General features: G+C 48.9%; 1 protein-coding gene across 4 annotated transcripts in view; it reads left to right on the forward strand.

Annotated features, from left to right (window-relative positions):
- The first annotated feature begins 825 nt into the window (after positions 1 to 825).
- Positions 826 to 16,650, forward strand: part of NAV2 (neuron navigator 2) — a 417,005-nt gene continuing 401,180 nt past the window's right edge. For 2 of the 4 annotated variants that reach the window (XM_061167929.1, XM_061167935.1), the window contains exon 1: positions 826 to 1,846. In XM_061167929.1, coding sequence (XP_061023912.1) covers positions 1,589 to 1,846 — 258 coding nt within the window. In that variant the 5' untranslated portion in view covers positions 826 to 1,588. The remainder of the gene's footprint in view (positions 1,847 to 16,650) is intronic. The other 2 variants (XM_061167940.1, XM_061167957.1) reach the window with 1 other exon arrangement.

Raw genomic sequence — 16,650 nt, forward strand, 5'->3', positions numbered from 1 at the left:
AGCAAAATTTTAGCCCGAGCCCGGCCGGGGTCCTGGAGCTTCTCCGGGCTTCCTCCGGCCACTCTAATTACAGTATGTGGTAGGTTGCGAGGAGGAACCGTCTGAGGTCGGCAGGCTTCGCGGGGGTATTGTATTTGCCTATAAATACTTCACATAGTTAAGTGAAATGTGCAGCCTTTGAAAGCTGGAGAGGAAGCCATTCGGAGGCCCCCCGGCCCGCCTGGAGGAGCTGGCAGAAAAGAGAAGAAATGGCTGGCGTGTCCTTCACGCGGGAGCCTAAGGAACCGCCCTGCCCAGACCAGATGGGGGGCCGCGAGGCTGCAGGCGCGACTCCGGAAGCCTCAGACCGTTAAGGTGACCAGAACAATTTAAAAAAGGAAACAAACTTCCCCGGAGCCTTCCCCGCGGGGCCCCGAGGCGGGCGCTTGCGTTCGAAACGGCATTTTTCAAAAGGATTTCAGGACGCGGGGGGTGTGGGCCCGCGGGGGAGCGCGCGGCCACAGCCGCGCTGCAGAGCGGCCACCAGCCCGCTTTGTACTTGCGGCCAAGCGCGGCCCCAGAGTTTCGGCCGCGGCCCAGGGAGTTGAGGCCACGCCCCCTTTGCAGGGAGAGCCGCGGCCGCCGATTGGCCCGCCGCGGACCAATCGGCGCGTTGAGGCGGCCCGGGCTGTCAGCGCGCGCCGCAGCCGCGCGGGTCGCAGCCTGTCCTCCCCTGCGCAGAGCCCCGCAGCCAGCGCAGCCTTCCCGGGAAGCGCGGCTGCAGCTCTCGAGCGCTGCCTTGCCCTGCCCTGCCCAGCCCAGCCCGCCAGCCGCGCGTCCGGGTGCCCGCGCCCCGCGGCCACAGCCTTGCTGCGCTATAGCGCACGGAGCATGTGCAGACCCTCAGGCGCCGAAGTGCTCTCTGCCCCGGGGGGCTTCTGGCTGCGGTGACTGACTGTCACACCTAAAGAGACCTTTCGGGGGCTCTCGTCGCGCCTCTGCGTCGCGGGGGGACACTGCGCTGCTTGCGACCAGAGCGACAGCTGCCTCTCACTGAAGACGTCTTGGGCTGCGTGCGCCCTCCCTCTCTTCCTCGTATCGCTCCTTCCCTCCCCTTCGCTGTTGCTAGCCCCTTAGCTCGCCGGCTCACACCCGCAGCCTCCCCGGAGCGGGAGGCTTGGGTCCCCGCCACCCCTCTTCGAGCGGGGCATCCTCACTTCGGAGATGCAATGACAAGTTAATATGGGCGTCCAAGCCTCGGGGTCCCAGGAGGAGAATCGCAAGAGGCAACAGCTCCCGAGCACCCAGAACCCTTGAACAGGCCACCCAGGAGGGGCGTGAAACCCGGCGGCAGCATCAGTCCAGGTGGGACCCGCTGAGCGCAGCGCGATCAGTCCTCCGTCCGGTTCCCGCACTGCGAAGGCCAGCTCACCCGATTTCTCCGAGATCCCCGACCCGGGGATTTTTTTTTTTTTTCTTTCCCTCGGCTGGTGGTGGGCGCCTCTCGGGCCGAAGCCCGGCGCCTGCTCTGCTGCCCGCGCTGCCTTTAGCGGTCGCCTCCGCCGCCGCTTCCAGGGACGTGCTGGGAAAGCCGAAGCCCCGGGAGAAGATGCCGGCCATCCTGGTGGCCTCCAAAATGAAGTCGGGACTGCCCAAACCCGTGCACAGCGCCGCGCCCATCCTGCACGTGCCCCCAGCCCGGGCGGGCCCCCAGCCTTGCTATCTCAAGTTGGGAAGCAAGGTGGAGGTGAGCAAGACCGCCTACCCTAGCCAGATCCCCCTGAAATCGCAGGGGCTGCAGGAACCAGCGGGGGAGGGGCTCCCGCTGCGGATGAGCGGCTCGGTGGAAAACGGGTTCGATACCCAGGTGAGAGGTGCTGTGTGCCGGGGGCACTCTTCTGATGGGAAGGGTGAATACTTTTTTGAGGGTGGAGTTTGACACGGCTGGAGAGGGGAAAGGGCTACCCTGTGGGCTGAGAAGGGGACCGTTCCACTTAGGCCAGCAGATTGGGGGTTGCGCTCGGAGAGTGGGCTGGCCAGTGGGTGTGGCCCGGGTGACCGAGGTTTGCCTTAAGGAGCTCTGCGAGATCGGGCTGCGGGCTGCCTGCGGCTTCCTTCTGGGGGCGCGGTGGGGTGGGGCACGATCAGGGTGTCCTCAAAAAACCATGTGCCACACTTGAAATGTCAGGTTCTGCATGTCGAGGGGCTTGGCCCCAAGAAGACAGCGTCTGCTGCAGCGACTGTGTGTCTGTCGGTTCTGCAGGGATTCTGTCCGTGCCGAGGAATTGTCCAAGACCTCGTTGGGCTCCACGCCCCTCTGGCCTGGCTGCAAGATCCAGGAAGAGAGGGCTAGGGGTGGCAGTGTACCTGCTCCCCTGGGCTTGGAGATACCCGGGCCTGCCCCATCCTTTGGGCTGACAGCATTCCAGGCACGGTGCTGGGACTGCGGTAGGAGAGCCCGGTGCACCGGTGGAGGCAGGCAACTGGAGACTCCTAGCGTCTCGGCTGGCTGTAGCGATGGGGCGGGGGTGGCTGCCTCGGAATGGCGGCCCGAAGCTAAGCCCCTCCTTCCTGGGTAGTGGATCCCGGTGCCGGTAGCCCGGGTGACTGGGGGATGCGGGTGTGAGGGTGGCTTGAAAAGAATTGATGACTTCTACCGTTCCAGAGCGAGCTCGCATCACCCCATTCGGCTGGGTGACAGGCCCTAGCCATGCCATCTCTTTTAAGGAAATCAGCAAAGGCCAATCCGGTTCTTCTGGCTTCCTGCCCTCGCTGCTCCTTTTTTCCCCCCCTCCCTTCTCCTGGTAGGAGGGAGCACGGGCACGCTGTATTTTCTTGGCAGTTAGTCAGCAGGGACTTTTGGGGACAGGCCGACCTGACGGATGTGACTGTCCCAGTCAGGAGAGGCGGAAAGCCAGCGGGGGAGGTAGTGTGGGGCTGGTGTCAGGGAAGTGGCAACAGACCAGCTGACCTTTTTGGCACTTAATCTCTGCTGACCCTGTCTCCACCTTCTCCCAGAGCTTTCTCTGATCAGAGGCTAGAACTCAACACATTCCTAGCCTTTCTGATGGAGGAACTGAAGCTGGAAGCTAATTGTAAGCAGACTTTTGGAACTCTGGGCTGGAGAAGGCCCTCAAAGCAGATTACGTTCCCACATAAGGCTGATAAGCGTGCCCCTTGCTGCTGCACTTGCTAAACATTTTTGGAAGCTGACAGGTTTGAGTGATGGCGTGTGGGAGGAAGGCAAGATTTCCCCCCTTTGCTCCTGGGCCTGTCTCTGCTATAGGGTTCTGTGCTCTGAGCTCTTTTTCTGCCATTCATCACAGGATTAGTTCAGTGGTCTCTGAAATAGGAGTTAGCCTGGGGGGTGCACTCTTGTGAGGGTGTCCCCTCCATCCTTGGACGGGGGGCTGATGGGGTGTGGTGGGGTGTGATGGAGTGAAGGCGGGAGGCCAGAGCGGTGACTCGGGGATGTGACACACACACCCTCCAGCCTGATGAGGAGGGCCCGAGGAATGAGGGCAAAGTGGACTCTGTGATCATTGCGACCAGGCAGCTGTCCTAATGCTGTCCATTTGACCTTTCACTTAACACACAGGGTTGGAGGGCTTTCGATGGGCAGGCTCTGAAAAGGTGATTCATCACCCTCTAACCTGGAAAAATGATCTTCAGCTGCTGCCAGAGGGGCTTGTGTGATCCGGTTCCCTCAAGGCTTTCCTTCTCTCCCCCACCCTTGGCCCACAGTCCCTTGTCTGCCCCCACTCTGCCTCCCTTGCCCTCAAGAGGGCCCTGTGTACTGACCAGGAGGGGGGTTTGGATGGACTTTCCAGTGGGCTACCTGGTTTTGACAGCCTGCCCTTTTTTTTTTTTTCTACATTCATGGCCAGGCTTCCTGGCAGTTCTTCTTTGTGGCAGGTGCAGATCTTTGTTCTCATGGCCTCGCCCTGGCATCAGAGAATCATTGGCAAAAGGGGTTTTCCTCTTTGGACAAGTCTTCTCCTTCTGGGCCTGACACCGTGCACGTGCACCATCCAGGAAAGCCTGTCCATGCAGCTCGAGGACAGGGTCAGGCTTGGTAGTCCCAGATTCAAAACCTGATATTTGTCACTAGAAGATGCTCCAGGGATGAGAGTTAAGTGGCAAATTAAATCTTGGGGCATTTGACTCCCCTTTTTACTCAGGGGCTTTTACTAGGCTGGGCTGTGCAGTGGTCAGTAGCACAGGCTTTAAAGTCAGGTGGATAGCCCAGGTGTCCTGCCTCCACCATGTACAAGCTGGTGACCTAGTCCATTAACCTCTCTGGGCCTCAGTGTTCCCATCTGTAACAATGGGCATTTAACAACCACACAAATTGTGAGAGGCTTAAGAAAAATAATATTTGCAAAGTGTCACATACACCTGTCTGTATATACACATCTACATACATCATAGATATATATTTATATACATATATAAGTAAGATATGTAAAGCCCAATGTCTGGCAAATAGGAAACACTTAATAAAATGAGCCATTTATATTGCTAAACCAAGAGATGGGGTATTGTTGAACATAGATCTAATAGCCTCTCAGTGAGAAAAGGCATAACTTACTCTGTCAAACCCTTGAGAAGGTATCATTCAGTTCACAAGGGTTTACAGAACATCTGTCACATACCTAATGCAGTACCAGGCATGGTGGGAAGATGAGGGAAGTGCCTGATGTGCCAGACTGTCTTGTATGATCTTGTTTCATCCTCACAGTAACACTGAAAGCAGATGTGACTTCCTATGACAATAATTTCATATAACATCTTCTTCAACGACAGTAATATAATAATGGCAAGTCATCACATAGCACTTCTGACGTGCCAGGAATTGTTCTAAAAGACCTCATTTGATTCTTACAACAATCCAATGAGATATGTGTTATTATTCTCATTTTACACTTGGGAAACTGAGGCAAAGACTGGGTTAGTGACCCCATGAATAGCAGGAGTAGAGTTAGAACTTGGACAGCCTGGTTCTGGTCTCCCTGTTCTTAACCAGCATGCTATAGATAGAAGATCATAGGGACTTTCCTGTTACTCACGGGCCCTGACTTATGAGACCACTGCTCTAGCCGCTGAGCTGGATGAGTAAACAGGCTTCAGCAAGGTTGAGTGACTCTCTCCAGGTCATCCTGCTCCAGGGTGGCAAGCAGGGAGTCCAGCTCGGGGTGGTCTGGCTTGCAGGGTGGTGGTCTTCCCCGTCTTCATAGCTGCCTCCCTCTTTCATGTTCTGGTGGAGGTACAGGGTACATTAGACATGGTCTGGGCCTTGGAGGTCTTACAATCTAGGTGGGAGGCATAACTGATGCACTGAAGACCTCAGGGCACAACACACAAAGGGCTGAGAGGGCTATTTGGGGCTGGAAGGAAGGAAAAGGACGCTATGCTGGAGAAGTCCAGAGAGCCTCACAGAGGGGGCTGGAGATGGTGGGTCCCAGAGATGGGCAGGCATAGCTGGGTGGGGAGGAGAGGGGGTGAGATGAACGTGTGGGGAAGGGGGAGGGGCAGGGGCAGGGCATGCAGTGGTGCAGAGCAGGAGTGGGTGTAGCCACAGGGAAGCCACACCTTCACATAGCAGGTGATGACTTCGTATTTAGCATCTTCCTTTTGAAAGGTGAGCATGAGCAAACAAAGGCTTCTCGCGGTTGAAAAATTGGAATTGCCTGTTGCCTTCCTGGTTGATAGCGACCCTGAGCATGCGGGTAGTTATGGAGAGATGGTGTCCATAAAAGAGCTGGCTCATAGCAGACCCTTGGGAAATGACAGTGATTATTATTATTAGCTTAAGGTTCAGAATCTCTGACATGGTGTGATATGGGGAAAGGAGACAGTTCTCATGGCTTATATTAGGCAGCAACTTACTTCAGCCAGTGATGGCCCATTCTCCCCCAAGCCTGTTCTCTATCTCCATCAAGTGTGAAAAGACCTGATGTAGCCAGCAACTAGCTTTTAGGTGCAGCGCCACTGTCAGCTCGCCAAGCCCCTCACCTTGAATCTCTCCTGCAAACCTATAGCTGGGGCTTGACCCCCAGAGAGAGGAACTGTTCTGCAGCCGCACATCCCTCCCAAGTCCCCCTCCTGGTGCTGGGATACCTGGGCCTCCCCCCAAGAATGAACATTTATAGCATCTGCTTTGTTAACATGGTGTATAAATTATGACCATGTGCAAAGAATTGTTCTAGAGACCTGCTCTGTGTTAGTTAAGAAACCCTGTCCGACCGACCTTCAGATAAGGAATGCTTATGAGCTATTTGAGGAGAGGTTAGCCTATTTTTAAGAAGCAGTTGCAGAAAAAAAAAAAACATATATATATATATATATATATTTATGGAATACTTTGATATTTCCTGTTTTTAGGAGACTGGTGTTCAACTTGCAGCTCACTTCTTTGAAAAAGTAATTAGAAGTGATGGAAATCCTCTGTGGGTGTTTTAGATTTAAAAAAAAAAAAAAAGCACAGAGGAGGCCCCCTGGGAAGAGAATGCAGCTTCAAGCTTGCAACCTGTTACAACTTTGCCCCATTGTGTTTTGATTAGAATCCTTGCTCCATCATCAAAGTTGATTATGGATTTGATTAGTGCATTTTTCTGCTATTGTGTTATTCCCTTTCTTCTCTTCCTCAGTTCTTGGAGGAGAATGTGTAGTATGGTTATCTGCCAACATGCAAGAATGTTTATAGTTCACGTATTATTGCTTATTTCATGGGTTAATTTTCTGAAAACACTTTAAGGGTGGGACTGGTGGCTCATTTAGAGTATCATTACGTGTGTATATATGTGTGTGTATAAATACATCAACTTCTGGATATGTGTATATACACAAATACACACACATATACAAATATATACACATGGAACAGCTTAAAGTAATAAGCACATGTAAGCACACACACATCAAAGGCCAGACTGGAGGAATTACAGCCCAATTTCCAGCTTTCAAAGTAGCTTGATTTGCTCCCCACTTCTAGTACTCCCTTCCTCTGTGACCAAGATGGAAGAACCAAATCTTGGTGTCCCTTTTATTCATTTATAAGATGTAAGAATGTAGCCTTGAGAGAGGTGTTTTAATTAGGCCTTAGTGAAGCTGTTGAAGCCAGTCTGCAAAAGCCGAAACACCTAGTGAGATTTTGGACATTTGGGTCCAAATGTCCCAGAGGGTCAGAGATTCTTGAAATCAGTCTCAGCAGCAAGGAAGGGAACAGTTATGGGGCATCTGCTATAAGCCAGGTAGTACGCTGCAGGGATTATATAATATATATATTATGTATATAAAATTTGGTATGAGGCACAAGAAACTGGGTAAAATGTAAAGTGGCCCATGAATTTCATAGAAGAAGATGAAGTCAAGGGAAGTTACCACTTGGAGGCAGTTTTTGTTCATGTTTATTGCTTTATTAATATTTGTCTGCTCCGGGACTTAGTTGTAGCGTGTGGGATCTTTAGTTATGGCATGCAAACTCTTAATTGTGGCACGTGGGATATAGTTTCCTGACTGGGGATCGAACTTGTGCCCCCTGCATTGGGAGCATGGCGTCTTAGCCGCTGGAACACCAGAGAAGTCCCTTGGAGGCAGTTATAAAATGGTCAATTAGGCTTAATTGAGAGACAGACCTGGGTTCAAATCTAGGCTTTGGGCAAGTTAACATCTCTAAACGTAAGTGTCTTTATCTGTAAAGCAGAAATCATGATTCTTATACGTTGTCCGTAAGGATCCAATGAGATAATACTGGGAGGTTGCTGACACAGGGCCTGGTTTGTAATAAGCAAAGAATATGTGATATTGCCTATTTTTATTACCCAAGGTCAGAGCCAAGTTTGGAAACCAGATCTGCCTCATTCCAAGCTCGTGTTCTTTCTACCCTACCTCTACCTCTCAAGTGCATGGTTAATTATATGGAGAACAGTTGGCTTGCACTGTGAAAGCAGAGAGCATAGCAGGGCTTTGGTTAGATGAATGGGTAGCAAGAGTAAGTTAAGAACAGTGTCTTCTAACTGAGTCATGTCCAGAGCTGTGAAGTGAAATCTTCACATTTTGGTTCCAAACGTGCCATTTCTATAGCACTAACCAAGCAGAGGGATCTGCTGCAAACCAAACTTATGGGAAGCCTCCTTTGAACACCCAATCTGAACTGGCACTGTCAAGGTGGTTGAATGGAACTGGCCAATCTGATTGCACTGCCCGGGACCAAGAATGGAACAGTCCCATTGATTTGGCTTCTCAATGGCTTCTCCTTGTTCTGAAGGCAGAAGGAAAGCCCTCTTCCCTTAGGGCTGGCATGATTGTGGTGGGAGCTAAGCCTTGTGATCAGGTTGGTCATTAAGGTGCCCCAAGGCATGGCCGGCTGCCCAATGGTGTTTTACTAATAGCCACAGGGCCACTTTCAATGGTGACTCTGTCTCTTGGTCACATTGTTCAAAGAGACGGACAATGTGTTCCTGGAATGTCTTGGGCAGAATGGCTCATGTGATTTTGGGAACAAAACTGGGTCAGGCTTTTGTGCTTCACTCCACACAAGTCAGTAGTGAGTGACAGCTGAAAGTTTTCGCAGGAACCCCAAGTCGCCCACACAGAACCTAAAGAATGATTCATGACTTAGTGCTCCATTTCCCAAGGAAAACAGACCCTCTCTTGTGTTTTTGCAAACAATGGCCCCACAGCCTCAGAATATTTTCTCTCTCCAAGTGAAACTTCAGTACCTTCAGGAAATTTTGGTTTGTAGGTGTGGGGGCTGGGTCAAGATAATGGGGAGGTTCTTTTGGAGCCTTGGAACCAAATCAAATACTCATGAGAACATGATTATAATAATGGGAACTGACACTGACAGCGTGTGGCGCTGGACATGCATCATTTCATTTAATCCTCACAATACCCCGTTAGATAGAAGCTACTTCCCCAGGAGAACAGAAATGACAGCTCTGGGAATCAGCAACTCTGGTTCTTTGGATACTTTGCTGCATGCCCTTCGGTAAGTTGCATTTTCTTTTGAGCCTCAGTTGCCTCATCTATAAAATGGGTAGAATCGTAGTTGCTCTACTCTTTTTCTTTGAAGAGTTTTTGTGACGCTTAATAGAGGTGATTATTATGCAAGAGACACTGGCCTCATCATCTTCCACCATTCATACCCTTCAAGGAAACCAAGGGTGAGAGAGGTTAAACTACTTTTCCAAGTAGCATAGCTGGTTAAGTGGTAGACCAGAATTTGAACCCTTAACTGTTTGACCTCAAAGTCAATGCTCTGAAATAGCAAGTGTGAAAGCACTTAAAAAAAAAAAAAAAAAACCTGAAAAGGCGTTGTTAATATGGAATCAAAGTAAACTGCTATAAAAATTTCCTTTGGCGTGGTATATATGATATCTGGCTCCTCCCCTCTGCCCCAGAGTTTAGAAATATTGAAAATATTCATTCAATATTAAATAAATATTAGCTGCTTCATCATGTCAGTTAACCTCTCTGGGGGTTGTAAAATTCCAAGTGCTCTCATGCCCCGAGGTCCAGTCAAGTGTAATCACTGTGTAACTGGCAGGGCTGATTCTGGACAGAAGAAGGAAAAATGGGGTATTTGATAAATTGTTGGCCTACAGAAGCAATCAGATAAATTCAGATTATGGGTCATTCTTTAAGACAATGAGCCTGGGATCTACCTAACGGACAATGTCATGAAAACCAAACAGGAAGAATATTAAAAGGTAGATGGAGAACTATTCTAGAAAAGGAGATTAAAAGGACATGACAACCAAATCCAATCAGAGACCCTTGACAAGCAAAGCCATAAATGCTAGAAAGGTCATTTTGGAGACAATGGGAGATACTTGAATGCAGATTGTATATTAGATAGTATCACTCCAGTGGGGCTTCCCTGGTGGCTCTGTGGTAAAGAACCCACCTACAATGTGGGAAGATGTGGGAAACGTGGGTTTGATCCCTGGGTTGGGAAGATCCCCTGGAGGAGGAAATGGCAACTCACTCCAGTATTCTTGACTGGACAGTTCCATGGACAGAAGAGCCTGATGGGCTACAGTCCATGGGGTCACAAAGAGTTGGACACAACTGAGCGACTGAGCATGATTACTCCATTGTTGCTAATGGTTTGGAAATCATGTAAGAAAATGTCCATTTTCTTGGAAATTTCTTGCTGTATTTAGAGGTGAGGTATCTGGGTGTCAGCAACTAACTCCCAAATGGGTTCAGGACATCAAAAAAAAAAAAAAAAAAGGGTGAGTATATGTGCAGATAGAAGGAGAAAGCAAATGTTGTAAAATGTTTAAAACTGGTGAATCTAGATACATGTGCAACTCTTTCAACTTTTGTTTGAAATTTTTCAAAATAAAATGTTGGGAAACAAAAAGAAAGCCTTGGCAAAAGAGTATACATTAGCAATCCCCTTGACATCTGTGGTATATCCATGAGAACATATATGAGGTAGGAGTGTGTGAAGTAAGAGTGTATGTGTGTGTATGTGTGTGTGTGCATTCACAATAAAGAGCCTGGCCAAGTTTGTTTCTCTGGGATCTGGACTTCTTATCTCCATTCTGGTGATAGCGTGAGAATCTTGGCTTAATTCCTCTTTTTTATGAGAATGGTTGTGGAAATTTTATGGAAATCATAAGATCCAAGTTTATTCGATAATCTCTTGTAAAAATCTAAGAAACGTTTCCAAGGTTGAAAGTACAAAAGAGATTCTTTTTAATGAAGAAATTTTTTAAAATATGAAAACACCAGGTTGAATTTTACTCATCGAGGCATGGAAAAGGCAAGGAGTCTGAACAGAAGCAAGGTCCTTCCTCGGCTTTAACCCGCTTTCTCTCCTCACTACTTAGAATTCCTTTGCCTGGCTCTACCTTCTCATCTGTTACCCATTCAAGTTCAGGCTTGGTGTCACCTCCTCCAGGAAGCCCTTTGCCACCACCATGGTCTGAAGGCAGTCTGTCTCCTATGTGCTCCCATAGCCGGCTCTGAGCTCCTGTAACTTGAACTATGATTGCTTATTTAGCCAGACCGCAACGTCCATGAGGTTGGGGTGTGACTCTCATGATCTCTGCCGGTACTACATCAGCAGGACTACATCAACACATAGTAAGTTCTTGGTTCATATTCCAGAAGGAAAGAAGGAAGGGAGGGGGGCAGATTAAAGGAAGAACTGAAAAACAGGGCTGGGTGGCTGTTGAGCACCAGCTGTGTTCACGAGGCTGTGGCTCAGCCGTATGGCTCCTGGGGAACTGTCGGTCGGTCTATGAGCTGAAATGAGCGCATGGTGGTGGGTGGCCAAGCATAGGAGACAGAGGGTGAAGCCGGTGTCCAAGCTTTCCAACACTGGGTCTTGGGAAAACTTACCTGGCTGGGTAGCAGGAAGAGGCAGATTCCTTTACACAAGTTTCCTTTACATGAGGATGTCTACAGCATCCTCACTGTCTGATTGCTCCACTGGAAGGTCTGTCTGGATGTGATCATGGTGGTACAATAGACTGGAAGGTTTGCGCGGGGAGGACCCTGTGGGCTCTGGAGGGCTTTGGCAGATCTCCCCCCACCCCACCAACAACTTTGAAAGGGGGACTGAGAAGTGTTCTGGAGGATTTTAGTTGGTTAAGAAAAGAGGATAGGACCAGCCTTCTAGGAATAAGGGTGACAGCAGCCACTTATGTGCCATTTCCATACATAATCTCACTTAATCTTCACGCTCACTTTCTGAGCCTGATTTATCAGGAAGGAAGAAAGCGAGGAGTCAGTGGGGAGATGCCTGAGAGGGGTCATGGAACTTTTTCAGGTCACACAGCTGGTGTGAACAGTAGCAGGATTCCTACCTGGTGTTTCTGTGTCCAAAATCTGTGCTCTTAACTCCTGCCTTCTTCTGCCAGTAACTGGGAGAGGCCTGAGTCCCATATTGGGGTGCTGCTTTAAAAAAAATAATCAAACCCCCAAGCCCTCTGCTCCTTGGAGCCTGCTCCCCATTTCCCTGGCCTTGGCCTCCCTGCTGTCTCCTTCTTGTCGGGGCCTCTGTGCCTGTCCCAGCCTGTTGCTAGAGGTTCTGCCCTTACCAAGTGAGGCGCTCCACTGGCCCTGGCTCTCATCTTGCTGCAGTCTGGGCACAGTCTCCTGTCACTGCCTGCTGTCCCCCAGGTCACCCCCGTGCTGCTTGACCCAGCAGGCCCATGTGCCTGACAGCTGGCAGGACCTCTTTCCTGTCCTCCGGTGGCAGCTCTGCAGACAGTTCCCATTGCATGCTGATTTGCTTTGATTATTTTCAGACCTGGGAGTGACGCATGTTGACGTCAAAGTATGTGGGCCACAAAGCATCCCCGACTGTCAGACCTTCCAGTGTGTGAACTTTGCTTGTTAACTATCTCTGGACAGAGGAAACCCTGGAGGGAAAAATACCATTTAGGTGACGAAACCAGATTTATAAGAATCAGGCTCACTCAGGATGTCAGCTTGGTGATCTGTGCCTCTGTGGACTAGATATTTGGGATGTCTGAGCCAGTGCGGACCTTAGAGGCCATCTATTCCCACAGCTTCATTGCCAGTGGTGAAACAGCCTAGAGAGGGGTGTGAGTTGCCCATGGTCACCCAGCTCTGAGGGCAGAACAAAAACCTGGGATCCAGGCCCCCTGTCTCCTGGCCCAGTGTTCTCCCCACCTCACTCATGGCAATCAGATGTTCTGCTCTGAAGGGCCTGATGGCTTAAAGAATTGGAACCAGCCCTAAGCTATGTTCTTTCCTTCTCCATCCACTGAGTAGTTAAGATAAGTATTCTTTTTCTAAAAAATTACTTTATTGAAGTATAGCTGATTTACAATCTTGTGCTAATTTCTGCTGTCCAGCAAAGTGATTCAGTTATATGTATATCTTCTTTTTCATATTCTTTTCTGTTATGGTTTATTGCCATATATATAAAAATATATATTTATTGAATACAGTTCCTTGTGCTTGTTGGATCTTGTTGTTTATCCACTCTATATGTAATAGTTTGCTCTGCTAATTGCAAACTCCCAGTCCATTTTTCTCCCAGCCCCATCCCCCTCGGCAACCACAAGAGAACACTCTTCATTCTTTCATATTTGAAAGCATTTGCATTTGGCTCGGTGGATCACAAAACTAGGACTTCTTTGTGGATGGTATGAATGTGGCAGCAGACCACCATGCAACACCTCCCATGGGCCAGACACTCTCCATACGTCATCTCATTGAAGCCTCGCCACAGTGAGGTAAGGCTGGTAGCATTTCATCCGTTTCATGTTTGAGGCTCAAAGAAGGTCAGTAACGTGACAGACCACGTGGAGTCAGCTTTGAAACTCTCTACTTTCACATCCGTGCTTTTTCTGCCCAGCATCTTAGACCCTCTCCCCTAGGCTGGAAGTCAGAGAGACCCAGGTTAGGATCCTACCTCCCCATTTATTTACCAAGCATCTAACTTCCCTAGTGCTGGTGTAGGGCCCGGGATACTGTAAGTCCTCAGTAAATAGTTGTTGAACTGCAACTTGGACAAGTCAGTCCCAGTAAGCCTCAGTTGCCCGAGGGAAAGTATAGCATTTCAATGTGCCATGCAGATCAAATCAATACTGTGTCTAAAACTGTCTGGTGTGGGGTAGATAAGATCTACTGTTACTTACTGAGTTCTTGCTACACGCTGGTCATTCTTCTAAGCACTCTGTATGGATTTTCCCATTTAATTATTATAAAAGCAATCATCTCTGAGGTAGGCACTTTGGTTATTATCTCCATTTTACAGGTGAACCAGGGCAGGTAGAGCATAAGCAACTTGCCCAAGGTCACCTGCCTCCAAGTGGAGGAAATAGGCGTGAAACTCAGCAATGCTGGCTGAGCCTACATCCTCCCCCATGGCGTGGTCCTTTCTCTGTGCTTCTCCTAACTCTAGTTGGGGGTGGGGAGGAGAGACGAGAGCACAGAGATGGAAAACAACTCGTTTAAGGTTCTTTAGCGTGAGAGGGAGTAAAACCCAGCTAAGACTTGCCTTCCTAAAGTAGCCTGGGGCTTTGTTCTTTAAAAGGTGCTGGTTTCCTTGGTGGCTCAGTAGGTGAAGAGAATGCTTGCAATGCAGGAGACCTGGGTTCAATCCCTGGGTTGGGAAAATGCCCTGGAGGAGGGCATAGCAACCCCATTCCAGTACTCTTGCCTGGAGAATCCCATGCACAGAGGAGTCTGGTGGGCTACAGTCCATGGGGTCGCAAAGGGTAAGACATAACTGAAGTGACTTAGCTAGCACACACACAACTCTAGTGGGAAAGGACAAACTCTTCTGTCCTGGGAAGCTCTCACAAACTGGAGATGGTCACTAGGAATCAGTGACTTCCAATTGCCCGGGGCATCTGTGTGGCTTTCCCCTTGGGTCCCTGCTTCTCACTCATTTGGAATCATTTCTTCTCTGGATTGCAGAACAGAAACCAATATAAATTTGACCTAGTCCCTAGAAATGTTTACCTGACTAAAAATATGCTGGCTTTGTTACATTTTTAGCCAAATTTAGATTTGAAGTATATGCATTGCCCACACCCATGTATTAGGCATGAACTGTTGGTACATTTTGTAACAGGAAGCTGCTGGTTTTCCATTCCAGAGAACTGGAATTCGGTCAGAAATTTGTCATTTGCAAATGCCAGCTCTCACCACATTCCATTGCTGTTTTTAAGAACGTCTCGTCACCTGGAGTTGGAGGAAGCAGGCCATGGGTGAGGCCAGGCTGGCCAGGCTGTCTTGGTGTCTTTTCTCTGGGTCTGGTGCCTTCCAAGCGACCTCCGCCTGGCTCTCCCCAGGCCCACGCCATCTGTACTGTGTTGCCTTTGGATTAGTATATGGGCAGACAGGGTGCTTATTTTAGAACTGGAAGGAGAGGAGATGTATCAATAAAAAATAAAAGCTGGGAAGGAAAAAATCCATTCAGTGGTTTTAAAATATCTCTCCCTTAACAGGACAGATTATTTTTGTTTCTTAAAAACAACTAGGTGATTTGCTCCTAGAAACAGAGTTGGAAAGACTGTAAAAAAGGAGGAGGCTGTCGAGGTGGCCTGGAGGTTTCACCACCCTGGCCCATCTGCATAGCACAGGTCATTTCCCCCCACCTCCAAAGCCCCTCCTGCTCCTGAGTGGAAGACTCTGGAACTTCAGAACTATGTCACAAAGACCCTGTTGCCTTACCTCTTTATTTTATAGATACTGAAGCTGAGCCTCAGGGCCCTTGCACCTGCTGTCTGGAATGTCTTCCCCAGATATTGACGTAGCTCCTTCCCTCCTCTGCTCAGATCCCCTTTTATCAAAGGCCCTTTTTCTGACCATCCTGTATAAAACAACAATCCGTCCTTTTATATCTTCTTGCTCTGCTTTATTTTTCTCCAGAACCAGAGCAGTCTACCGTAGACAAGCTATGTATTTACTATCTTGAGTCTTCCTCTATTAGACTTTCAGCTCCTTGAGAACTAGGGCTTCACCTCTTTCGTTCACAGCTATCTCCCCCACACCTAGAACAATGTCCAGCACTTAATAGGTGATTACTAAATATTTAGTAAATGAACAATAGGGACTTGTGCAAGATTTCAGGCAGAGCTGGGACTAGCATCTAGGTCTGACTCCAAATCCAAGATTCTTACTTACACCTATTTCTCTAGATGCTACTAAGAAATCTACAGTGTGTCTCTTAAGATAGGAATGGGTTAAAATGTTCTCCCTTTGACAGTTTTGCATCTTTTGTAAGGACTCTCACTGCAAAGGATGGATGAGTATCTTAGCACAAAGATCATTGTCTTAACCCCAAGATGTAGGTGAATTAGGTTGGCTGGGAAAAGGTAATATTTTTGATCAGGTTGCGGAAATCTTACCCTATGAGCAGACTCTTCCTTGGTCCAAGTTTAGGGCTGGATCCACAGTAGGAGATAGAGCTGAGAATTGGATTTGCCAACATACACTGCTTCCGTTTTGTCTTCTGTTTTGCTTCTTTCTCTTCTCCTCTCCTCCACCCCTTCTTCCCCTCTCCCTCCCTCCTTCTTTCCTTTCTTTGTTCTGGCTCCTTTCTGTACTTTAACCCTTGTTAATAAAAACTATGACCTCTGGACTAGCTATAATAGCATCTCCTAGAGGCTTGGTAGAAATGCAGAACCCTGGGCTTAGCCTCAGACCTTCTGAATCACAATTTGCATATGAACCAGAACTCAAGATATTTCAGAGGCAAATTAAAGTTTAAGGAGCAGAAATGCAATTATGCCCTCACCTCGTCAGAAGTGCTGAAGAGAAACCTCCTTCCTTTAAATACTCAGTTTCCTCTTCTGTGTGGAGGCATGGACCCCGTTGCCTCTACTAACCCCTCCGATTAGGGGTGGGAGGGATGGACAGGACACCCCCTGGAAGAGGGTATCAGAAAAGAAACTTCTAGAATCTGCAGCCGATGCATATCTTACATTGCTGTGTCTTATGGAATTCTCCAGGCAAGAATACTGGCGCGGGTAGCCATTCCCTTCTCCAGGGGATCTTCCCGACCCAGGGATTGAACCTGGGTCTCCTGCATTGCAGGTGGATTCTTTACCATCTGGGCCACCAAGGAAGCCCTTACTAACTGGGCTTTGTGGCTAATGCTTGGTCAGCGTGATGGAAGGCTGGCATCTGTCTGGTAGCTGCAGAAGGACGGGAAGTCCTGTTTTTGAC

The sequence above is a fragment of the Dama dama genome, chromosome 2, assembly GCF_033118175.1.
Source record: "Dama dama isolate Ldn47 chromosome 2, ASM3311817v1, whole genome shotgun sequence".
Taxonomy (NCBI): domain Eukaryota; kingdom Metazoa; phylum Chordata; class Mammalia; order Artiodactyla; family Cervidae; genus Dama; species Dama dama.